At 36.8% G+C, this 26,891-nt stretch overlaps 4 protein-coding genes across 4 annotated transcripts; 1 reads left to right on the top strand and 3 right to left on the bottom strand.

The window, feature by feature from the left end:
* Positions 1-129: 129 nt before the first annotated feature.
* Positions 130-2,274, bottom strand: LOC106709864 (titin homolog). Its single transcript, XM_014501758.2, has 2 exons — positions 2,114-2,274; positions 130-1,929 (listed from the first exon to the last, which is right to left on the bottom strand). Exons 1-2 carry the CDS (start codon positions 2,161-2,163, stop codon positions 225-227), a joined length of 1,755 nt encoding a protein of 584 aa, XP_014357244.2. The 5' UTR covers positions 2,164-2,274; the 3' UTR covers positions 130-224.
* A 267-nt stretch (positions 2,275-2,541) lies between these two features.
* On the top strand, positions 2,542-6,501 carry LOC106709862 (40S ribosomal protein S4). The gene is made up of 6 exons (XM_045678263.1): positions 2,542-2,612; positions 2,962-3,220; positions 3,457-3,554; positions 4,446-4,617; positions 5,697-5,826; positions 6,347-6,501. Exons 1-6 carry the CDS (start codon positions 2,610-2,612, stop codon positions 6,474-6,476), a joined length of 792 nt encoding a protein of 263 aa, XP_045534219.1. The 5' UTR covers positions 2,542-2,609; the 3' UTR covers positions 6,477-6,501.
* Positions 6,502-9,058: 2,557 nt separating this feature from the next.
* Positions 9,059-10,517, bottom strand: LOC106709909 (zinc finger protein 677). Its single transcript, XM_014501825.2, has 3 exons — positions 10,317-10,517; positions 9,782-10,073; positions 9,059-9,681 (listed from the first exon to the last, which is right to left on the bottom strand). Exons 1-3 carry the CDS (start codon positions 10,422-10,424, stop codon positions 9,068-9,070), a joined length of 1,014 nt encoding a protein of 337 aa, XP_014357311.2. The 5' UTR covers positions 10,425-10,517; the 3' UTR covers positions 9,059-9,067.
* A 5,282-nt stretch (positions 10,518-15,799) lies between these two features.
* Positions 15,800-21,501, bottom strand: LOC106709833 (radial spoke head protein 3 homolog B). The gene is made up of 7 exons (XM_045678434.1): positions 20,699-21,501; positions 19,791-19,881; positions 17,416-17,550; positions 17,006-17,134; positions 16,562-16,765; positions 16,087-16,249; positions 15,800-15,915 (listed from the first exon to the last, which is right to left on the bottom strand). Exons 1-7 carry the CDS (start codon positions 21,463-21,465, stop codon positions 15,800-15,802), a joined length of 1,605 nt encoding a protein of 534 aa, XP_045534390.1. The 5' UTR covers positions 21,466-21,501.
* Positions 21,502-26,891: the final 5,390 nt, after the last annotated feature.

Below are 26,891 nucleotides of genomic sequence, written 5' to 3' on the forward strand. Positions count from 1 at the left end.
ATCTCCAGAACGGCTCATGGAACGGATCTTGATGAAATTTGGCACAGATTTACAGCATAGTCTGGAAGAACACATAGGCTACTAACAAAGTTTATTTTTCAACTCCTCGCGGACGGAGTCGCGGGCGACAGCTCGTAGTTTATAAAAACAATAAAACAAAGAGTAATAAAATATAATTATGCTAAATTCATTATTGTTGATTCTACATAAACTTATGTAGTTACTTAAAAATTAAATAGTTGTTGTTCAATTGCTTTTTCTGAATCCCAAGCCTCAGCGGAGTCAGGGTCGTGTTTCAACCGTTTAGATACCTTTGGTGATATGTCATCATTGTGAGAATGTTTGCGTTTTCTTTTCTTATGAACAATGGGCTCTGGTTCTGGTTCCGGTTTCATATGTAGTTCATTATCTGACGTATTAACCTCTTTTTTATGCTTCTTCTTCTTCTTTTTTCTCTTTTCATTATCTTCTGATATCAATTGAGTTTCTAAACCTTTGAGACGGTTTGATATGTGTTTCGGTATCTTTATTGCACTTCTGTAATTAACACCAAATAAAGGATGACGGGACTTTGTGTCAGGTAAAGGTATGAAACTTGTTTGACTGTTGACTATATTATTATCTTCAACGTAATGAGCCTTCGGAATTCTTTTGGAAAACCGTATCATACCAGAAAGTGGTACATTTTTTATGATCGGTTTATTCTGATCTAATGTCAAGAGGGCGATTTGAGCAGTATAGTTTTCGATAAAACCAACATAGGTTTGACTGTTCGCCTTAAGTTTACATTTAGTGTCTAATACTAAACTTGTGTCTTTTAGACTATTGATGTCAACTTCACTGGGGCATTTCAGCACCCAAACTTCATCCTCATCTGTAATAACAGCACTACTGTTTTGATTCACTGTGATTTGATTTAGATGAGCATTTCTTTTCAGATATTTTTTTAGTGCTGCTGAATGTTTTACACTTTTTACTTCTTCTTCGTCATGACTTGAATCAAGAGTGTCCTCTTCAAATCTTATTCTGTCAGTAATTTTTCTCAACGGTTTTAAAGGGGTGATACTACCATTAGCGCTTATGATTTCATCAGTGGGGGCTAATTTATCAAATAAACTATTTCTTTCCTTTTTGTTTTTCCTTTTTTTATCTTGACTTGATTCTATGTGATTTGTATTATCTTGATTTTCGGATAAACTTTGTTTTGTATTATATGTACCTTCACTTTCATCTATACTTTCATCAGTATTCCTTTCTTTTTGTACTTTTTCTTCTATGATACTCTCTGATTCATGAACATTGGATATTCTTTCTTCCACTAAAGTTTCTTCTGCACTAAACTTGTCTTCTATTATTGTGTCATCAATAGTTTCTTTCTCTTTTTTCTTTTTTGACTTCTTTTTATTTTTAACCTTCTCATTATCCTCTGGTTCTTCTTTGAGATTAGAATAATCATTTTCTTGGCTAAGTTCTAGATGTACATCTATATCATTTTCACATTGTGAATTATCAATCCCTTGTGATTGAGATTCACTGAAGCTGGAATAATCTGCGCTTTCCGAATTTGTTCTACGTTTTTTCTTCTTTTTAGGCTTTGGCGATTTCCATTCTGTGGACATTTGCTCCTCTTTTACTTTTAAATTTAAAAATTCTTCATCAGGTAGAACACTTTCAGAAATTGATGTTTTAGATTTCTTCTTTTTCGGTTTTATATCTAAATCGCTTTCTGGTTCGGTTTTTATTTGTTTTGTTTTAGGTTCCTCCACATTATTGCTCTCTAACTCACTATGCTTCCGTTTCTTTGATTTTTTCTGTTCATTGTCATATTGGTTAGAAATTTCTTGATTATTGAACAGTTTCTTTTGAAGTTTTTGCTTATAGCTGTATCCTGATTCAGAATCACCATCATCACCGTTTTCTTTCATGATTCTAAAAAAATAATTATATATTAACAAAAGTAACAAATTCGCTTCACTTATACTCTTCAGGATAATAACTAAATATTCCTTTTGTCTGTTTAAAATTACCATTAATTTAAATAAATAAATTGTTAAAAATTTATATAAATAGTAACCAAACCATTATTCTATGGCTTCAAATTAAGGTAACTTACGTCGAGTCCTCGGAAGTGTCCGTCCAAGCAAAGTCATCCGATGATTCCATTAAAACCTTAAGTAATTAAATTCATGTACACATAACGTAAAATCTTTAATTATAATTTCTAAGTTGAAATTTATAACCTTACAATTACAATTCTCAATGCATGTGACATGTGTTGTGTTCGTTGTGTTATGACAACTGACAATGACGCATGTCACATGTCTATTGTTAAGTTTATTCCGTTTTTCAATATTCTTTATATGTTTTGTTAACATTTCTTCTTTTCTTTAACATTTTAAATTACATTTAGCCTATGCTTGTTTAATTATTTTACTTACTTGTTCTATAAATAACTGTGTGGAGTACTAATTTAAGTTAGGGTTAACAAAATAATTTAAAACATTTAAGAACAACCGAAATACGTTTCTTATTCTGAACGCATTATTAGTAGTTGACATAAGGTTCGTTTGACAGATCTTATGTCTTTCTTGTGAATATTGTAGTCCAACATGGTGAGTTTTATGTCTATTTTGTGAAATATCGTGTTAAATCCCAAGAAGTGTTTATGAAAAATCATTTTTTTACATGTGAAATTAAACTCTGTTAAATTTAGAACGTGTAGGATACTATATTTTCAGTGGCCTATGTGAAAGTTGTATGTAGTTTGAAAATAAACCGAAGTTGTTTGAAGTTGTTATAGTCCTATCTGTTTCAAATTTAAACACTAAAGCAATGGTTACTATTAATTATATTAATTATATGTTAATAGTTTCTACAGTTCGATAAGCATTTAAGGAGTTTTTTAAGGTTATGTTCTTAGGGAAAACATAACTTTCAATAATATTTTGTTGTCGTGTTCAGGCTCGTGGTCCGAAGAAGCACTTAAAGCGTCTTAACGCGCCGAAAGCATGGATGTTGGACAAATTGGGTGGCGTGTACGCGCCTCGACCATCCACTGGTCCCCACAAGTTGCGTGAATGTTTGCCGCTGGTGATCTTCCTGCGCAACAGGCTGAAGTACGCCCTCACCGGTAATGAGGTTCTAAAGATCGTAAAGCAGCGCTTGATCAAAGTTGACGGCAAAGTGCGGACAGACCCTACTTACCCTGCTGGATTCATGGGTAAGCTTATAATTTAAGTTTATTATAAAACGCTTAATACCCTTTTCTTTTAAAATTTATTATTTACTTTTACATGTATATTCAAATATTGCAATACTTGAATTATTTGGTATAATAATATGTATCTTGAAAAATAAATCAGAAACTTAATAATCTTTATAAATCAGTTAACTCTAAAGATATACATATATTTAAACAAAATTAGTTTGATTTAATGGTAATTTGTATAATTTCAGATGTTGTATCCATTGAGAAGACCAATGAATTGTTCAGACTTATCTATGATGTCAAGGGACGTTTCACAATCCACCGCATTACCCCAGAGGAAGCTAAGGTTTGTTGAAAATTTTATGTGTACAATAATATAAATAGCTTAAAGTATAATTGTTGAAAATGAAACTATGTTCTACAACTACATCAGCATTCTCCAGATGTGTGCCAAATTAATGCATACAAAAATGAAATAGCCTATGGATTAAAAGCAAATTGATTTAAAATTATTGTTGGTGACGCAATAATCAAGATCTTACTAAAACTGTTAGTTTAAGGAATTTTATAAGTTTTAAAAGTTGAACATTATATTGGCCACGCAGATTGAGCTCGGGGTTAAACTAATTGAAGAGTAATTTAGTTTGTTGAAAGATAATTTTTTTTATGTTGCTACTGTGATAATACACATAATGCACCTGCAGTAATCTGGCTTTATCTCATCTGGTTGACCCTTGTAAGCTGACACATTCAGAGTATAACATTGAATCTATATTTAATCTGTAATTTGTTGGATTTCAAGGCACTCTTGTAAAATAATCTTGATTATAGAGAGCTCCTAGACCAGGGATCCCTAAACTATTTTGGACAAGTGACCCCCAAGAGATCCCCATGGCCAAATTATCTACTTTTAAGATTAATTACTGTTTTATTATTATTTTTCATTCTGACTTAAGCTAATAGAAGAAGACAGAGTGAGAATTAGGAATGCTTTAAGTTCAATATCTACCCCACGGTGTCTATATTTGGAATATATTCCCCTTTGGGAATCCCTGGCCTAGGCAATAGTTCATAATATAAGAAATTTAATAATTCAATAAAAACCCTGTAAAAAATTTGTTGGATTATCACCATGCACCTAAAAATTATATGGAAATATGGTTGCCAAGACTAGTCTATTGGTTGACGTCAATATGTTATATTGCAAGTAATTACTAGACTTTACTTTTTATTCTAGTACAAGCTGTGCAAAGTGCGCGCAGTTGGTACAGGACCTAAGAGCGTGCCTTACCTGGTGACACACGATGGCCGCACGGTGCGCTACCCCGACCCCCTCATCAAGGTCAATGACTCCATCCAGCTGGACATTGCCACCTCTAAAATCATGGACTTCATCAAGTTTGAGTCTGGTGAGTATCAAAGAATACTGTTTTTTTTTAAATAGTTTCTATATTGATGGCTCCTATGAATAAGGGCCAATATGCAAATTGACAACTTTTCAGAAGAGGCTTTCAAAGTTTCAACCATATAGGAAAAGAGGCTGCATACACCCTTTTACTTCTGCATACATGTTTAGTGCATGTTAACTAAACTAAGAGGTAGGTTTTAACATAAAAAAAGTTAAAATCAGCAATTTATTACTTTGGCCCTTATACATAGGACCTATTGATATGTTTCATATTGTGATTAATTATATTAAAGACGCATTTTGACTTGCCAAAGTTTGACTTACAGTCATTATTACGATGAGTTCCTGCTGTGACAATACTATAGTCCGGTCGCGGAGCACGAAGAATTTCGTACATTGAACTCGCATTGCCTGTCTCTGTCACTCCCGCGTAAATACAATGAGTCTCGCTCGCACAGAAACAAAGGCCGCCGTCCTCAGGGATTGTAAATTGTAAAAATTTTATGGGCTCCGTTAGAAGGATTACCGAAAAGGAATTTTTATTATTAGATACTTGTCTAGATTTTTATTACTTGTATTATTAAATCTAAATAAATAATTTATATAATAATAATAACTATATATTATAAGTTGGTAAATTTTCTTTCTCCTTCAAATAATTCATGTATGCCGCACTAACGTTTGTAACCTCTGTCAGTAGGTAAAGAGGTCATTGTACGAAATTCTTCCTGCTCCGCGACCGGACTATAGTACTAAAATTTACTACTATTACAGTTTATTTAGGGAAAATAACAGATGATAATATCTTACTATATATGTAACTACTATCTCAATATAGTAGAAAGCAAAGGCTAGTCAAAACAGATGATCGTTTTTGTTTCACTTTTGTAATTGAAAACATGTTTATTTTTGTTTTTTATTTTTTATTTAAGCTTTACTTTCCACTTAACAATGCAATAAATATAAAACAGATTATATAAACTAGTTTTCATCTTTTCTTTGTTATGTGGCCCCTTTTTGGGTAAAAGCCTCCTATTCTTTTTGTTTAGTGAAGTTTTAATATTGTTTTTTTTATATTAGGCAACCTGTGCATGATCACGGGAGGTCGTAACTTGGGGCGAGTGGGCACAATCGTGTCCCGTGAAAGGCATCCAGGTTCCTTTGACATTGTGCACATCCGGGACTCTACCGGACACACATTCGCCACTAGGTAATATGTTATACAATTTTTTATTACATAGACACATGTATTCATGACGAAGATCACTTTTTTGATACATTCGAACTATTTGTCAATTGCACTTTCAACAATTAATGTTACTAATATTATAAACTAGCTTTTACCCACAACTCCGTCCGCGCGGAATGAAAAATAGAAAACGGGGTAAAAATTATCCTATGTCCATTTCCTGGTTCTAAGCTACCTGCCCACCAATTTTCAGTCAAATTGATTCAGTTGTTCTTGAGTTATAAATAGTGTAACTAACACGACTTTCTGACTATATATATAGATGCTATTGTTGGGTGGATGGATGGATGTATGGATGGATCTTTGAATGGATGTCTGTTCTAGGTATTTCCAGATCACGTGAAATTTTACATAGACACAGAATATAGTTTTGGAGAATACATAGGCTACTGAGTTGTTTTGTTAATACAACATATACGAGGTAGCGGACAAAAGCTAGTAATAGTATTTTTCAACTATTTAGTAACTTGTGTGTTTACAGGATGAACAATGTGTTCATCATCGGTAAGGGCACTAAGGCGTACATCTCGCTGCCACGCGGCAAGGGAGTGCGTCTCACCATCGCAGAGGAACGCGACAAGCGCATCGCTGCAAAGGTCGCCGCGCAGTGAACACAACATTAAACTATAAGAACTATACAACTGTTTTATTATTACCCTCTTTATATCCCACGTTAAAGTATCCAGCAAAGAAACTTCAGATAAAATACCAAGCACTGTACATCATTTAAATGACAATTTTATGATTTGGGATTTAAAAAAATTATGTATAATTGTAGAAGCGATGGCTAAACTTGTACTATGTACCAAAGTGTTTTTCGATTTTCTATTACCATATATACATTTATCCGACGTTCTTACGGTGAACGAAAACATCGTGATGCAACCTAGACATATCAGAGAATTTAACTCGTAATTATGAAATAGTCGCATATTGCCAGTTGTCAAATTTTATATGGACAACTAGACTTTTTTACCCCAGCAAGAGAAACTGTTTCAAACAGCAGCAGAAAATATTACGCGCTTAAATTCACGAAAAAGTACATAAACAAATGCGACAAGTGCCGAAAGGCCGTGCACGGACTGCGCGTCTCGCGCCGTGCATGTGTAACTCTCAGCCGTCGTAAACTTCCGTTTGTATCTCGGTTATAAAAGTAGCGGAAACAGAAACAGAAATGGATGTCGAAAAGCACGCGGAACTTCCGCACTTGCGGAAACAGAAACGGAGATCCCTAATATGTGTGAAGTCAATCCGCACTTGGCCAGCGTGATTGACTATGGCCTAGTCACCCCTAACTAAGGGTAGGCTCCTAACCCTGCGGTGGGGATGTATAGTCAGCTGATGATAGTAGAATGAGGTTCTAAGTATATGTATATGAGCCTGGATAAGCGAGAGTATAAGGGACCACGAGATTTTTTTTGCGTATAGAGGTTTTGTCAACCCGAGTTTCTCTATTTGGAGTTCCTCTGTCGGAATGACAATGAGTCGCTTATCCACATTTGACTATAATCGTGATTTGCGTTGTGTGGGACCGCAATTTATTGATTCCATATTCAATTCGGAAGATCCTGAAAAATAATGGGTTTGAAGAAAACAATCGATATAAACAAGAAAATGTTATTTATTTACACAACAACAATTTTTTTTACTCCAAATTTGAACCTTTGAGTATCAATGACAAAAATGTCCGTTTGTCCTACAAAAATCAGGATTTGAAGTTTAAAAACACATCTATTAGGTCCTTACATATGAAATTGGCGTTTTGTATGGGAGGAACAAAAAGTCGAATATTTTTTAATATAATATATTTAATTAATCAAAGTATGAACCATTATTTTCTATGCACTTTTGCCATCTCATAGGTAGTTCATTGATCCCTTTACTAAAAAAACCAGTCGGACGGGAATCAATAAAATCTTTGAAGGCGATTTGGACTGCCCCATCGGAGTTGAATTTTTTCCCTTGCAAGAAGTTATCCAAATTTCGAAAAAAATGGTAATCTGTTGTAGCAAGGTCCGGGGAGTACGGAGGATGTCTTAGACTTTTCAATTGAAGCTCTTCTAATTTAGTAGCCGTCTGTTGCGCAGTGTGTGGTCTAGCGTTGTCGTGAAGCAGCAGTGGCGTGGAGCGATTGACCAGCCTAGGTTGTTTAGCCGCTAGCTTTTCCATCATGGTTTGCAATTGCTGACAATAGACATCAGCCGTAATAGTCTGGCCAGATTTGAGAAAACTGTAATGAACAATACAGGCACTAGTCCACCAAACGCTTACAAGTAACTTTTTTGGGGTTAATTTTCGCTTGGGGCAGGATTTGGCTGGCTGGCCAGAATTCAACCATTGCGCTGAGCGCTTCCGATTATCGTAAAGAACCCATTTTTCATCACAGGTAATGATTCGGTTTAAAATACCTTCATTATTGTGCCGGTTTAGTAATGTAACGCAACAGTCGACGCGCGTATGCCGGTTTGCTTCAGTCAATTCGTGAGGTACCCACCTTTCAAGCTTTTTAATCTTCCCAATTTGCTTCAAGTGAATTAAAACAGTTTTATCACTAACATCGCAGCCTGCAGCTAACTCGGACGTGGTTTGCGATGGATCCGCTTCCACAATAGCCTTCAACTCTTCATTATCAACTTGAGTCTCAGGCCGTCCACGGGGCTTGTTCTGCAGATCGAAATTTCCAGAACGAAAACGTTGGAACCAAAAACGAACTGTGTTTTCTTTTGCAACACGACCGCCATACACATCATTCACCCTTCGAGTCGTTTCCGCAGCACTAGTGCCACGGCGGAACTCGTACTCGTAAATAATGCGATATTTTAAGTTTTCCATTTCGTAAAATGAGTGACGCAAACAGAAAAAAACAGAAGAAAAAAACAAATGAATGACGGTCATCGAACCACAAATACATGAGTCTATAGCTGTACACATTTGAATTTGGAATTCCTTACCAAAGAGGAGAAATTCGTGATTAAAGTGGCCAGTACGAAAAACGCCAATTTCATATGTAAGGACCTAATATTATCCTTTATACATCCACTTTTATCTACGTTACACAAATTAATAATTTACAGCGATCATCTTTACCCCGCTAATTAGCACCTTTAGCATGAGGCTCTTGGTCGTGATCATTTCACCACTTTCAGAGTCTATTGACGATATTTTTGGCAACATCCATCCATTTTCTTTTTATAAGGTAGGATCAAGACGAGTGGTCAGGCGAGGTTGTGCTTATGTGAGGTGAATGGGAGTGTCGCGCTCGCATGTGTCGCTCCAGGTCTCTGCGGCGCGCTAAGGGCTTGCCGCAGCGTGGGCACGCGTGAGGGGCGGAGTCTTGCGACGCGTGCGGAGCCCTAGCGGCGTGTAGGCGTACGTGCTTGTTGAGGTTAGACGGATCACCAAAGGCGCGCAAGCAATGTCGACATCGGAGCGGCTTGTAGCCTGTGTGAGTTCGAATGTGGATCTTGAGGCCGTATTTACGCGAGTAGAGCTTGCCGCAGTAGAGGCAGGTGTGACCGCCCCGCGACTTGCCCCATGCAGCGGCCAGAGCTTCCACTGCGGCGCTCGCGGCGTCATCTGCTGGGAGAGGCAAAAGTGGCCAGTGTGGCATCGGACTGACTGAATGCTGTACCGACGAAATGTTATACGGTCGGAAAGCCGAGCTCCGTTGAGATGTAGCACGTTCTAGAACTTCGAGGCAAGTCTGCCAAAAGGCTCCCATTGAATACTCCCCACATTTCAGAAACAGGTGAATCTTCAACGGATTCGGCTGTTCAAATTCCACGCCGCAGTCGTGGCACACGTAATTTTTCTTACCTGTAACATAATAAGCGGTTATTACAGGCATAGCAATGTAAAAAGTTACGAGCATAAAATTTTAAAAGAAAAATACGTGCTAAAATAAAATAGCATTTACCTTGAATGTTCTTCAATGATAAAAAAGGCATGTCTAGTAGAGCGAGCGTTGTGTCATCAAACCATATCTGCAGCTCTTGTAGAGGTGCGGCCTCCGCTTGTAGGCGCAGTCGGAGACAGCCGGCTTCTGTCGTTTCCGGTGCCGATCCCAGTTGCTGAGGTGCAGAGTGCGAGGTGGCACAGAGTAGTAGTGTTGCTGCGGGGGAGGCTGGGGCTAAGTTCGCGCACACCGCCGCGCCCGCCGGCCCGCCTCGCGCGCACAGACGACCGCTCACGTCTAAATCTACGTACACCTGTAGAAATATGAATTTTTGGATATGTCACATGGGTGTCACTACGGTTACATTACATGAGGCATGTTGCTGTTTGCTTGTTCGACAACAATACCTAAGAGTAACTAAATCCAAGGGTAACCTGTGACCAGCCAAGAAGCTCTTTCCTTCTTGATTGGACGGTTACCGTCTAAGATACGATGACTTTAACGGAGAAAATTTGACGTACAGAGACAGAGAAATAGAAACAGAAGTATAACTTACGTTGTGTGGTGTGAAGAGCGCATGTTGAAGCGCCGATCTCAGCTCCCTCGTCCCGAAGGCTGCGGAACACGCGCCAGAAGACAGGCCTCGGCGAGCCAGCGTTCTCATTATGAGTGTCTACCTCTATATCTCCTTGTATTGACGTAAATAATATTAACCTACAACTACTTAACCTTTTAAGGACTGCACCTAAACCGAGCCGCAGTTACCTTTTTTAATGAAATATGTATGTTCCAGTGGCAAGTGCAGTGCTGCAGGTGGAATGCAAGTGGCGCGTGCGCCGCGTGCGCCTCGTATTTACGTGCCGGAGGGTGGCAACCCTCAGGGCGGCACTCCGCCTTCTGACCGCCCCCGACACTCCGACACATATTGTCTCCGACCCCGCAATCAAAATATCCGTGAAAAAAAATATATCGCCCTCTAATAACATCATCTATATTATTTATCCAAGTGTTAAAATCCGTCATTTATAAATCTATTAACATTTTGTACCGAATTTATGTAAGTACCTACGCCGGTGGGTTATAATCTAGTAGCTTCAAAAAATTGAGCAGATTTCTTACTTTCGATTCTTTGATTTTTTAAATGTTCTTCTCGTCTTTCAAAGGGACAAACACTTAACCTGTTTTCCAAATACACCAACTAATCATAAACTTCTACAACGGTAACAAATATGTTTCTATAAAAGTTACACGTAGTTAAGTTTTACGCCCAATTATTTATTACGGACTAGTCGTCGCCTGCGACTCCCGTCTACGCGGAATTAAAAATAAACTTAATTAATAGTTTGTGTTCTTCCAGACTATGTTCTACATATTATAATATGCCAAATTTCAGTCAAATCCCTTGCGTCGTTCCGGAGATTCCGAACTTTCTAACAAACATACAATCCATTCATCCATTCCATCCATCTAAACTTTCGCATTTATAATATCAGTAAGATAATAAGATTCTTGAATGGAAAATGAAAAATGTAAATTTAAAAACATATTTATTAAACATTTGCAATTTATTTCAATTACCATAACAAAACAACTTACTATTTTCAAAGGTATGACATGAAAGTAGGTATATACATATTTGTGTCCTAAAAAACAACAATACATATAATTAAATTTGATATCTTAATTTTATAATTTAAATAACTTTGTTTTTGACATCGTTATTATTTGATATGATAGAAATACTTTTATCTTCGCCTACTCGCGAGTATAAATCAGAATTAGGATTTTGTAATTTTAATTCCATATCGTCCCAAAAAAAAAAAATGCGCTAAGCGCCAAAAACTTCAAAATCATAGTACCTTTTCTTAAGTATTCTTATTTCGTACTCTAATTTCCACAACTTTATCATTCTCTATTTATGATAATATTTTTTTATTGTAACATATCGACGCTGGAAAGCATAAACGCTGTAACCCTTGAAATCGCGAATATGTTTTTCACACGTTAATAATTTCAACCATTATCAAACGATAATGATTTTATTATAGGTTAGCACAAACTACACAACATTGCTAAATACCGCATGCTTGTAGGCGTATCAGCTCACGAGTTATGATTTTTTGGCTCTCCTGTAAAGTTCATACTTTCGGGGTTACAGCGTTTACGCTTTCCAGCGTCGATATGTGTAACACATTCTATGTATTATAATAAACAAATTATACTTTATATAGAACAATTAGTGACATCATTTAATTTGACTTTTTAACCGATTCGGAGAACCAAAGACTACATCTTTTCATAAATATCGTGATTTAATTTATCGGATTTGATTTTCGTCTAAATTTATTTTAAATGCCCCTTTCCTTTTATTTAAAGTTTAAGTTTAAATATAATATAACAAATAATTGAATATTTTAACAAAACGATGACTACTTGTATACACATCATAATTTGATAATTTTACTAAAACGTAAACCGCTCGAACCTTCTCTAAGCGTAGTTCATGACGTCACAAGCACGCTATTGTTATTCCTCTTCCATTCCTGTAAACACAAATTTACATTAAATCTCAAGTGTCAGCTTGGTTTTAGTGGTCACATACAATTTTCGCAAAAAAGTAGAATAAAAATAACCCAGTTACTTTGGTAAGTACATTTTTGCTTTAATCCAGTGTTAAACTGACAGAAATTATGCTTTATAAAATGTCAGGTGTGATGTTGAGTTCAAGGGTCGCTTTAACACGACCATTGAGCAACGATAACTGTCGCATTAGTGTCGCGCCGAATTGCGCACATGTCGCGTACACTCAAAAGATGGATACACGTTAAAGTTTTTCCGGACAAGTGTTACGAACGTGTAAATCTATGGTTGATATTTTTTAATTTGTGTCTAGACAGTCTTTTTATATTGTCCTACGCGCACAGAGTAAAAAGGCGGTCAAAAAACAAAAAAATAGAATCAAATTAATTTAGTTACTTCCATTCATTAGCGTAACATTAGCCAGGAAACTTATACCTTTGTTATAATAGGTTATTTAAATTTATAATAGGTTATTTATTTTGAATATAAACAATTTAATTGGAGAGCAATATGGTGACCGTGTGCGTGTGTTTGTACAAGCGATGTAGAGATTTGGCGGCTGAATTAATCTGTTATTAGATAAAAAGCTGCAACATTGAGCCGGTGCACGGCGCGCCCTCTCGTGTTTTGATTTTGCATTATTTTAATTGTTTGGACCAGGGCCGCCCTAAGCCACGGCCTGCAGCAGTTGTGGTGATCCACTAGTTATTGCCGCCCGGTATATTACATTTTAATAAAACTTTATAGATAAACCATAAGAAGTTATAATTTAAAATAAATTTTTTTTTGCGAACTTAATTTAGTTAAGTGGTAAAAGATTTATTTAGTAGGAAATTAATAAGGATTGGTTAGTACACGCCACAATCAATGAGTATTGTGGAAATCAGGATATTTTTCAGTACCAATAACTTGACATAAAATATAACAGCATTTTATTTTTTATGTTTTCTTATAGTTTTCTTGCAATTTTATTATTTTCCGCTATATTTAATTAATTTAAATATATTTTATTTAATAATTATTATTTTCGTATGTTAAACTTTATACTATATACCCCTATTAGGATAAAGAACGAGTCCGATTTGTTCGCGTTGCTCATTTTAATTGAGTGATCAAAATGGTAACATTTAAGCTCTTTACATCATTATAGCATTGTTCGGAGGCGACGCGACTCCATGCAGCTGCACAAACAGGCATTGACACAAATGAATGAACACCTTTTTCCGTTCTAGCAAGGTTCATTTTCCAACAATGCAATTTAGAACTCTCGAAGTCCGGAACAATCAAGCTTACGGAAAAAACTGAATCTTATGCAGTTACGTTAAGGTTGTTTTTCTAAAAACGGATCACAGAACTCTTAATGTCCATTTAGATGTGCATTAGCGAATATAGAGGAGGCTAGGGCAAATGCGACATGTGTAGTGTGTCTTGCGAGCCCACTCGCCTCACAAGTTTGTTTAACACTCAGACCCCACTGATACAGAGGCCCCGTGACTTTTCCTAATTTCACTTACTGTTATCTGATGTCTGTCAGAACAATTGGAATTAGAACACCATTTGTTTTATTACATATCACATTTTAGTATATAAATAATGTATCCGTATTGAGGTCTCTTTAAAATGCGTGAAAGAGTATTGTCTTTTAAGTACGGTTGTTAATAATTATTGTTTTTTGTTTTGTCTTGATCAAATGATTATTTTAAATAAAATAAAGGTCTGAATTTTTGTCAGACAGTGGAATGTATTCGAAGGTATGATTGTACGTTTGTACGTCTCATATGAAACCTGACAGAAATGTCGTGTCAAAATCAACCAAGTTTAATATTAAAATATATATATAGAGATTTTTTAAGAATTTTTGTTATACATATTATATATATAAATATTCACATAGCACATGAAACTCTAGTTTTATTAAATCCTGCAACAATTACAATTACCCGAGTCAAGTGGACGGGGATCGCGCTGTGACCACGTGCGCCTTATCTTAATTCCCATCTCATCAGATAAACGTCGCCAAACCGAAAGCAATACAAACTCGACGGGAGATAGAGTGCCTCATGATTGCATTCAACATTTTTGTATTAAATAAATGAATTAAATACTGTTGCCAAACACGAGTCTATATGGATCAGATTACACAACTCCAGGTGGTAAGGGATACAAGCTTTTTTTAAATAATTATATATGGTACAACTCAATTTAATACATTGTAAGCTTCGATAATAAATTTTCTTTTTGGGTCTTCTTCAGATAAGAGGATTCTATTTAATATTTAAACTTGTGTAAATCTGAATTAGGAAAAACACAGTATCACACAACTAACCCTTGACTTCTCAAAACAGAACAAAATTTCATCCAAATCCGTTGAGACGTTCTCGAGATACTTTGTAATAAACATCCTTCCATCAATTCATCTACACATTTGCATTTATAATATTTGTAATATTACCTACTTTAATAGGTTAGCTAGTTAATTTTATACATATGACATTTTTTACAGCATTTTTAAATCTCCATTTTTTAATTTTATCAACAATAAGTGCACTCAACGCCCCGCATCAAATATAATGTAACAAAAATTTATTTTTAATAGCATTATTATGCGTATTGTAGTTGACAAGTGGTTGTATTAGCGATGGCGTTAGCGTCGCGAGAGATTAGCGCGCGCGCACGTGCGCTGTGACGCCGCTGTGACGTCACACCGCGTTAGCTAATCGCCCGTGACCGCAGCACCGGCCGCAAAACGCGCCCTTTTTCAGTGCCTCGTCACACAAATAACACCTTTTTTACATCTATTCTTCGATCCACACTAGGCGAGTCCTAGAAATGCAAAATCAACCATGTTCGAAGGCGATAAAGACTACATTCCATTGAAAAAAACTTGTAGATCTAACCTCATAATAATTTGTGTAATTTAAACTTTATTTTTATGGACATAAGATTCATGTTAAACCTCGTAAACGTAACATTCTAAATTATTAGAGTTCAAATTGCATTGTTATTACAAAGCGAGCAATGCGATATTATTGCAAGTATTGTAAGGTCCGCTCAGAGTTGAATAGTGGTCTAATGGGGATGGTATGGCGTGGCGAATGTGCACGTGACGCGGGAGCCGCCGGTGTGGCCCTGCACCGGCTGACACGAGCAAGTGTGGCCAAGATGATACCAAGTACTTTGACATTTGTTAAGGTGTATCTATACTGAATGGTTCAAGTTGTAATGCGGTAGTATAAGGTGTGAGCTCACCTTCTAGCATCATGCTGGGCGTGGAGGGCGGCGTGGGGGAGTCGGGAACGTGCAGCGGCGTCGGCGCCTGCGCGCGCGTCTCCACTACCTCTCGCACGATCTCTGTTGTTATAAATATAATACGAAATTAAGAAACTGATTGCAAACATATACGTTCATTTTATTTCCTTAGATTGTCAATTTCAACTAGAAAGTAAGCCCTAATCTTATTTAAACAGAATGTAAGTGCCAGTGCCTACCTGTGATGACATCGCGGCTTGTGATAATGGATTCAATCTCCAGCGAAACCTCTTGTACCAGCCACGGCATTACCTCTTCGTTCACGCCTGTTAACCAAATCGCATATAGAAAATCAGCAGTACAAGCATCAAAATATAAAACTCTTACGAGGACCAGGAATAACGTTCTTCAGGATTACACCGAGAAACCGCACGGTTTCTACGTTAACAGATTTATGTAGGAACTTATAGTAACGACAAAAAAGGATAGATAGTCACCAGTCTGTATCCTCTCGATGAGATAGCCGTGACAGCGCAGTCCGGCCAGCACGCTGGGTAACAGCTCGGCGACGTAGCCTTGCACTAGCGCCGCCGCCGCAGCTCGCGCGCGCGCCTCGCCTGCTGCCACCTGCGCCAGTCGCGCCTCGCCCACGCGACGCTCCTACACACATACAATATGAATATATTGATTCACCTATGATTCGCTTCAGAGGAAAAGGTGTGGTTTAGAGACCAACTCTTACAGTCTTCTCTATCGATTATCTGTGTAAGTTTAGTGTTCTATCCGGGACCACTTTAAGCAAATTTACGCGAATTTACAGATGAAGTTTCTCAAAAATTTTAAATAGTTTTCGAAACGTTCTTGTCAGTGGTCTCAATAGTGGATGTAGATGTACGCGTGGTAGTAACAAACCAGGAGAATAAAGTTCCCACTTTTGTTTTTCTTCACCATTGTAACTGCGTACTAGTGTACCTTTTCAGCTTGTAGGCGTATGTCCTGTGCGAGCAGCCGCTGGCGTTCAGCGCGCTCGGCGTCGCGCAACTCGAGGTAGCGGCGCTGCTGCTCGCGTAGCGTGGCCAGCTCCTCCTCCTGCGCCACCTCCGCCAGCGCCTGCTCCGCCGTCTTGCCCACGAGCGTCTCCAAGATCGGTTGCACTTCCAAGTCGAAGTCGAACAGCTGCCCAGAAAAGAATATCATAAATTACATTCTACTATATTCTCTATTGTTAAAAGGTTATCGGTCTTTTTTACAGAATTAAATATATAAATATCACGGTCTCATCGTCTCTAATAAAATTCTGAAGGGATTCCTTAATGTAGCTAGCGAGAGATATCTACATTAAGTTTTGCTTTAGTCACTTTTAAGCTGTTTGTGTGCCAGTTAGTTATGATTAGTAACTGGTGTACGGGTACTCACATCTCCAGGGTAAATCTGGGTGTGCGCGTCCGCGCCGGTCTTAGCGGGCACATAGATGGGCGTTGCGGGCCGGTCAGCAAACAGGTCCGTTTGCACGCCTACCTCCAGCTCCACGCCTTTATCAAACAGCTACACAGGTACATACTACATTAGTAACTGCTATTCTTCATCTTTTTTCCTCTTCTATATCATAGCGAATGTTTGGATATGCTTGAATAGGCCTATAGATTGTTTTGTATGTATGATTTGGTGGATGTAATTGCTTTACTTCAAGTAAGCAGGTTTTCGGCATCATTTTAGCGCAACAATACTACAAACGATATGGAGCATTTATCTACATATAACCAGAGATAAGATTAGTGTGTAGGTAGTTAAGAAATGAAGCAAAACACAAAGTATTCAGTTCTCACCTCTTGTAGGTAGTGCTCAGTCTGCACCGGCAAGTGGCGTCGGCCAGGAGCCGGCGGTGGCGTGCCGGGTCGAAGCCTTGCCAGCGCTGCACGCCGGGCAAGCGCGCGCCGCCGCGATTTGTTCGCACCATCGCCCTGAGCACACAATATACTGCTGAGTCACGAAATAACTTGAGCATTGACGGACTTTCCTTTCATAAAGACGTATAACTAGATACTTTTCGCATGTATTGGTTATAAAAGTTGAATGTAATGAGATTATTCGATGTCGATTCGGAGAGACCACTCCTTTCACAGTTCGGCGGTGTTTTTCTAGCGTATTTCGCAAAAAATATAAGGCAATTACTAAAATAATAACGTGGAATAAGGTTAAATCATAAATTATAAATACAGAGCAAAATTTTATTACCTAAAGTTACGAAATTTCTTAAAGTAGTTGCGCAAAATAAATTAAAATAATTACAACGGTAACATTCTATCTACCTACTTTATAACAAAAAAAAACTCATGAATTAATAAATGTTGACCCAATCAAGATTTTAACAGAAGGTCTGCAATTAAATTAATAGCTAAGACTTTCATAGGTCACTTTCAAAATGTACTGTTCACAGCTTAAGGTTCGGGCCATGAAATCAGTGTTTTTGGTCACGTCACCCCGGGGAGCTTGCGTGACGAAACTTAACACGCATGCTTGTGTGCGACACTGAGAGTTGCTGTATTAATAAAAATTAAAGATTGATTAAAAATATTTTATTTATTTGAAATGTTTTCTATTTAGAAAATTTAACTCATTTAATAATGACGTAAAAAATAAATGGTAACTATTAATTCATCTATTTTAAGACAGTGGTAAAACAGATATTAAGATTATGTAGGTACAGTGTTGATAAAGTTATGGTGAGAGTAGAAAAAGAAATGTACCGTCCGGTCAATAAAAATTATAATATAAAAAGCTGCCGCCCGCGACTCCGTCCACGAGGAATTAAAAAAAAACCTAAAAGAAAAAAAGCCTGTATGTTCTTCCAGACTATGATCTACATCTATGCCAAATTTTATCGAGATCCGTTGAGTCGTTTTGGAGATACATTCAAATAAACATCCACCCATTCAAACATTCGCATTTATAATATTAGTAAGGTGGTGGTATAATCACACAATTATATCTTTACAAATTATGTAAGTCAAAGACAATTGTAAAACTAACTGCGTTTCGAATTGCTTACTTATTATACCATTTACACATAAAAAAGCTGCAAGTAAACAAATTTCTTTTCGATTTTCTTGCCTTCAAATGTACGTACAAATTGCATGTCGTACATGGACTCGATCTAATCAATCAAATGTAACCTTTAAAGTGATCGATGTTGAGTTCAAATTGCATTATGAGGGCACGTTTGCAGTGAATTATCCAGTCCGTGCCGGCTATAGTCCGGCCATGATGATAATTTCGATGAATTTTTGATTCATCGTTTACTGGCTTGTTATAACTGTAATGTGATACAAGTGACTAAGTAATTTTCATTTTTACTTTGAAAACTTAATATTTTTGAATAGCTGCAATTGGATAAATGGATTCTTTTAGCACGAGCTATGCAGGTCACATAGGAATAGTTGGTAGTTGTTTCTTAACAGAAAAAAGATTAACAATTAAAGACATATATTGTATTTTATTAACGACTAGCTGTCGCCAGCGACTCCGTCCGCGCGCAGTTAAAAAAAACTTAATAGCGGTATTAATTTTTTCTCGCCTTTTAAGCCTTCCCTAGACCTCCACGAACATTTCAAGACTAAGATAAGATAAATCCGTTCAGCCGTTCTCGAGTTTTAGTGAGACTAACGAACAGCAATTCATTTTTATATATATATAGATTAATTGAAACAGAATCTGCCACCACATTTCAAAATATTCTCTCCAGTTTGACATACTTCTTTGAAAGCTTTAGTAACGAAACGCTAATGTGCACTTCGTAATTATTATCGACATAAATCCCGTTAAGTATTAACATGTAAATTGTGAATGCATACTGCAACTAAACAAGTGTTAAGCTTTTTTAACCATGTGAACTGGTCGCAATCGCACTGGACGTTTGATTACTAAGTCACGGCTCTTGTAATATAGTTGTTTACTTTGACATTCATAATCACGGCTCACGGAATTTACGTACAAACAATAATGGTAATTAACGACCCGAGTACATCTTAACGAGTATTATAAAACTGGTAGAATTAGAAATAAAATAGTGTAACTTTCTGTACCAATTCGTATTTTTTTTTTACCTTTGCCTATAGATATTTCTGGGTGCATTTAGTTTTGATACTTTGTGATAACGTTACAATGTCGAGACTACAGCGCCACAATTCTATTAGATACTTACCGCAGCGTGCGCGTGCGCAGTCTGCGGAGCGAATGTGCTTCCGCGCACCACACGCCGGTCATGCATCAGATTTCGTGGCCCCACTTCTTCGCTGTAAGAAAAACATATATATAAATAAGTCGTCTAAATCACGATAACTTAAAGTTGCCAATTACATTAAATAACATATAACTTCGTTTAATTATATTTAATTAAGTTAAGTAAACGGGTAAGAAAAAGAAGGCTCATATTACTAAGGCATCGCGGAACATTATATATTTAATTTTATAATAGCTGAATCATTATTTTATGTACAAATATATAAAGCTTTTAATACAAATAAAACAAAAAAGTGACGCCTGGAATTAGAGAGACTATAGATTTATAATTGATAAGATTAGATAAGAGGTATAAATGTCCGGGGGGTAGTTGACCGACGGCGGCGTCGCGGCGTACGGGGCGTGCGGGGACTGGCGGCGGGGGGAAGCAAGGGCTAGTGGGGCATGCAGCCGCGGTCATTACACACGGCTTGACCCCGATATCAACCCTCCTCCGACTTTCATTCACATCTATATATACGTGTGCTGTAAATTTCAGGCTTAGAAAATAATGTAGTTAAACAGTTCTTGTTAAATACATCTAAAACTTTACCTCCGTTAAGGAAACCTCAACATACTAATGCACATTACAGCGATTGAAATGTATTAAACAAGTAACATTGGCTTAACGAATTTGCTTTTATAAAATACGTAAAGATTTTTTTCCACCTATATACGCTAAATGCAAAGAATTATTATAGAAAAATAACTTTTGTGGACGAAGAAAAAAAACAATTGTGTTCATTTTATCGAGTCATTCTTTGGTGAGGTTATTGCTTCTGTATAGGCTTGTAAACGTGCTATTTCATATAAAAAAATAGAGAAACATACACTTTGTCTTGCTTCTCAACCATATGTCTCATTCCGGCGACGCTGGCGATTAACGCACGGACCCCACGGAACGCCTCCCCGGGGTTCATTCCATTTTTACTAGCATCAACCTTAGGACCGCCGTTGGTCATCCTGTTGTCCTTAGTTTCGGCGACCGATCGCTTTGGACGTGTCGTCACAGCTTTCGGTTTACTGGCATATGAATAAACAACCTTCTCTCTATCTTGAGAAGGGTAGAGAGTGTGTAATCCCAGAAGGTAAGCAACTTCCGGCGGAGGGAGGAGAAACTGTCCAGTTTTAACTGTCGTAACAAAACGCGGCTTATCGTGCTCATTCTGTTTATTTCGCTTCTTTTGATCCGGCGACGGACTATCTTCCATTCTCGGTGATAATTTCACTCTTTCCATTGAAGGGATACAGTTAATATGTGGATGTGAGCGATTCTTTGCCTTCTCCCGCTCAGCTCGGTCTTGACTGAGGTGGAGGTTGCATTCCGAGGCGGCCAACGCCCCCATACCGTGTCGAGGTCTGACCGGCCGACGTAGATTTGCTTCCAATAGTTCTTTCTCTTTTAACCGGCGCAATTTAAAGTCGAGCGCGCGAGAGAACTTCGGATTGAGAGCGGTGCGTGAGTCCACCGGTGGCCTGACGAGAGGTCGGACTATGTTAACATTGCTATGGTTGCGTTTCACTGCGTGGTCTGACTGTGGGGTCTCGTTGTCGACGACTGGTAAGCCGTTGTCGGAAGGCGCGAGTGAGGCAGACATCGCGTGTTACATGTAGTGAGGGCGGCAGTCCGCGGCGGCGGCCGGTGGGCACTGGCGGCAGGGTTGGGCGACGGCCAACGGTCACTTGCGCTCGCCAACAAAACGTCGTCACCGTCCACCGTCAGATGGCGCTTGATGCCTTGTAGAGTTAGCTCTAACTGCTGCGGCACGTGTCGCGCAGGCGCTAAGACTGACCGCGGCCAGTTGAGAGTCGCAAGACTCGTTTCTTGTTTAATTTATTATATCGCAATGTACAACTAATACATCTAAAGCACAGATTTACATTTTTAGACATCTTTAATTATTATTATTGGAACTTTAAACATTTCTCACGTAATCTTATATATAAAATTTCCATGTCACAATGTTAGTTACGTACGTACTCCTCCGAAACGGCTTTACCGATTGTTATGAAATTTTGTATTCATATTCAGTAGGTCTGAGAATCGGCTACTATCTATTTTTCTTGCCGCTATTAACTTTTTTTTTTCACTGCGCGCGGACGGAGTCGCGTGCGACAGCTAGTTTACATATAAAATTACATGTTATATTTGTGTCTACTTGTATGTAGTGTGTTGTGCGTAATAATGTGTATGTGCACATGTACCGCATGCGTACATACCGCACTACGCACAAAACACTAATCCGCTAACCATGTATATTGTAAGGAAAGGCGCCGGTGCCTGTCACACAGTTCATACTATTGCAGGCTCCAACGCTCAACCTATCTGTGTAACTTCATATGTTTGTAAAAATTTTAATAAATTTTAATAAATAAATGAATAAATATGAAGAACATATTATGTACCAAATAAAATGAATCGATAAATAAATAAAACTAAAGCTCGTAAGATAGAAGGTTTGACAGCAAGTTAAAATTTTACTTCATTCGAGGAACAGTTACCACTTAAACTAATTTTCATTCCTTTAACTCAAAATAATAAAAACGCTAATAGCATAAGAACCTTACGTAAAAATTAAAGAGAATTTATATTTTGGTGTTAATATAAGCCTTGAGTTGACCTTGAAGGTCCATTGTAGCGTTTTGTAGAATTGCGTAGCCAGGATGTGCGTCATGCTACGCTGCCTACATAATAATGTAGCGGCGAACGCTACGTGCTACATGTCGGGCTACGCGCAATAAAAACTATGAATACGATCGCAACGCAATGATCTTCTATTTAGAAATAGTCAAGGAGCCATTTCAATTTTACTTTGCAGTCACTACGAAATAAGATTAAAATTAAATGGATAAAATAGATAGTCACCAAATTATGTATATTTCGGTGATTCGTATATGTTAAATAGACGAATAAAGATCAAAATTCTGAAAAATTATAGTGTCTAAGCTAGGCTAGGCTAACCTAAATGTTTTAAATATTTTTATATCTATATTACCTATCTATCTTTAGGAAGATGATTATAAACTATAGGGCTATAGGATAAATTGCAAACAGTTCCCAAAGTCCGTTACGAAATCCATGCATTAGATATTATGTTATCAATTAAAGTATTCAAAATTTTAGAACAAAACGACTTCCATTCTTTTTAAAATGTTAATATTTTAATTGATAACATAATTTAATTGATACAGGCTCATGTACATTCCGCATTGGCTTAGTAACCGCCCCCAGGTCACTCGTCTTATCGCACATCTGTAGATTGCCCATTAAACGAAATCTACTAAATAAATTATACGCGTACGATCAAACAGTGGTATTGGGTGTGTTTTGCGCTATGACTAATACAATCTTACTAATATTATAAATACGAATGTTTGGATGGATGGATGTTTGTTGAAAGGTATCTCCAGAAGAGCTTAACGGAACTAGACGAAATTTGGCATAGATGTATGTATGTTTGTTGATGTTGCTGACGGAGTCGCGGGCGACAGCTAATATAACTATTATGTTGGAATATAAGGACAAAACTTGGTGTTGAAAAATCAGTGTTATAGTGTTATTTAATATTTTTATTTATTTAAAGGTTTAATATAAAACATATAACAAGCAACCTTAATATATGGTAAGGCAATGCTATTTTCCAAATATTGAATGACATTATCACCAAGAGAGTTCACAATACACTGATAGATAACAGACTAAAGTCAACATTGAAATCTTTCTGTTGGGGTTCATGACCAATCGATTTATAGAACTTGTGAAAAAGTAATTTTACTTTCACAATAAACATTAATACAAACCTTAGCAAGCTAAATCAAGATACAAAGCAAGTTTATAGTTAGTTAGTTTTTAGTTTTATACATTTACATCGGTCTAATTTTTAATTGATTTTATACACATGTTAAGTAAGAGCCAAGTAATAAAAGGTAAGGGTCTTTGGCAAATAGATGTAGGTAGCTCACCCTAGAGGGTGCTGCTATTAGCAACCAAGGTTAAGGGCATTGCTCTCCACCGTAATATTAACATGCTAGACCTCTTGTAACAGCTTATCTTCCATCACCACGCGAGCTCAGACACCGGTCAAATAGGACACGAGAAAATTATTTTAAGAAATCCAACGTCTTTTGTAATATTTTGTACACTTCATAATATAATTATCTTTATTATAAGAGATTAAATAAGCATCTGGGGTTTAGACTATGTCTATGTAAAACGAAGTTTTAAAACATAACAAGAAATAGTACCTATATTCAAAATCCAATAAACTGAATTGATTGTCTACTACTGTAAAGTTTCGAATTCAAATCGACACATCATTCTTCAAATCGGGTAAGTAATTTAGGCTAAATGAGGCTACAATGCATCGGAAGAATTCTGTAGGTATCTACACATTAAAATACCGCTGTTGTGGCTTATCCTATGAGAATGAGTTATTGGACATTATGTTTTTCTGCAATGTTTCTATATTGAAAACACCTTATTTAAATGAAGAAAACTTCGACCAAGGTATTTTAAGATGATAAATGAATATGTGTAAAGTTGACGTTATCTAGATTGCAAGTTGCCGTGACCGGCAATTTTAATTAAGTGGCCATTTTTGTATACGTGTAAGGTGTACGTCTGCATTAATGTTTACTACAGCGACCTTGAACACGACCTTGAATTGCTTTGCTTCCCAGGGTTGAATCTCAGTCATTGGAAAAAAAATGTGATAAATGTAAACATCGTTAGCTCGTAATCTCACAATTGGGAAATACGTCGACTTTACTTTAAGTATTATATGAGTGTGGAAGGGTATACCGGGAGAGGTGAAAGGTGACATGATCAAGAAGGGAGTGACCGGACCCTATGTAAGTGAGATAAGGACGGGGATGATGAATTGGGAAATACATAACTTAATTTTTGGGTTGCGAAAGTGAATACACTGTTGATATTTATTTTTGAATTTGTGCACTTAGTTTTGAAATTTTCGTTCTTTTTTATAAAAATTATTGTTACATATTGTTATCGAAGGTCATCGATTTCAATGTGTTTTTAAATTACACTCTACGTGGAAATATAGTAGAATTTTAAATTTAAAACGTAACGTGGTTATATGTATTGAATTTATATGACTCATTTCTTATTAAGCGGGAATAATTAAACACGATATAACGAAATTGGATTCAAATTTAGAATGTATCGTATATAGATTAATATGCTTGTGTTGGTAATAGTTCTCATTATTGTGTAGCTTAAAGCTAAAACCTGTTCTTAGGTATGAAGACCAAGACCGATGGTATACAAGTGCACTTTAAGGTAAAAGGTAAAAGTGACGTCACAAACACTTGATAATGCACTATATCAAACGTATCGCATCATAATGTCAGTCGACATGCGATGTATTATTACGAGGAATCCAGCTATTGACCAGTCGTGTTACCTTTTATGAGACTAGTTGTCGCCCACAACTCTGTCTGCGCGGAATTAAAAAAAATAACTTAATAAGTAGCCTATGTGTTCTTACAGATTATGTTCTACATCTGTGCCAAATTTCATCAAGATCCGTTGAGCCGTTCCGGAGATACTTTCAACAAAAATATCCGTCCATTCATCCATCCATCTAAACATTCGCATTTATAATATTAGTATGAAGTACAATTATTAATGTAATTTTACACATTCTTTTTTTTTCTTGTCTCACCACGTACTCTTATTGGATTTTTTTGTTATATTTGTGTACAGAAAGTTTTAAGATAATGGACATACGCATTATTTGGTAAGTGAAAGATATCACAACAAGTTAAATAACCTTGAAAATACTGCTACTTAGTTTCTAAGTCCTTAGTCCTTACCATGACGTATCTTTTTTGAGTTTCATATTGTTGTAAAGAGCCCGCGGCGTACTGGCAAACGTGAAGGGTCCCTTCGGCCGCTGCGGGCCCTCCACGAGCACAGACCGCATTGACATGCTCATCTCAACAGGTGGAAATCACACAAAACACAAACACACAACACTCTACGCACTATCAATAACGACGTAGAAAATGTCACTCAGACGCTAGTTTGAAAATAGAACTATTCATCCTCCTTGCGAGTAATTTAATTGTATGTGACATCACTTTTAAATAAAAAATGCTAAAATGCAGTCACCCTCCATTATTGTTGTTATTTTCTAGCCTGTTGTTACCATAGTGATCGATAAACAAACTCTTCCGGTTATCTATCAAAAAAGAGTAACTAAATTAATTGGGGATTTGACAATATAGCAAAAACTTTTTATAAAAACAACTATAAAACTTGTTCTTCGCATAAGATTGAGGTAACAATACCAAACCTATATCAAAATTTATCGGTATTTTATAAAATAAACAAAAATTTACCTTTTGAAAAAATTTGTCTTTTATAAAACAACGCCATCTGTTGCATACACCTTGCACTAACTGTGTCGGTCCGTGTCGCGCACCACAAAGACGTTGTATTAGTCATAAATTACACCACTAGATGGTGTTAAAAAAGTTTTTGCTTTTAAACAAAATTGAAAAAACTTAATGATTTCAACTAATTTTAAATCTCAAGATATCGTGAGTTTATTGTATTAGTTGGAACCAAAAATATCCTTAAAAAAGAAGGTATACAGCAACTTCGTAAACAAAAAATGCACAACGGAAATATTCGTGATGGATCCTCAGAACCTAAAACAAATAAGTCCTAAGCATGAATATTTTGAATCGAATTCCGTATCGGGAGAGTGCGCTCTTTGAATAAGTGCCGCTTCACCGTGAAATAGGGCGGGATTTAAGAAATATTGTTTAAGAAGAAGAATCAGTAAAGTTGCTTTACTTTCTCACCCATCTTTGCTCCTTATAATCAAATTTTATTCAAGCCAATTATAGCCAAGAAGCTGAGGCAAATAAAAATCATCCCTAATCCATGTTTTACGAACATAATATCAACAAACTTACAAATAAAATACAAACACAAATAAAACGAGCAATAAATCCGTTCTGCCCTTTTTGGAACTACTCTAGTATGACTTCACAA

This window comes from Papilio machaon, chromosome 6 (assembly GCF_912999745.1).
Source record: "Papilio machaon chromosome 6, ilPapMach1.1, whole genome shotgun sequence".
Classification (NCBI taxonomy): domain Eukaryota; kingdom Metazoa; phylum Arthropoda; class Insecta; order Lepidoptera; family Papilionidae; genus Papilio; species Papilio machaon.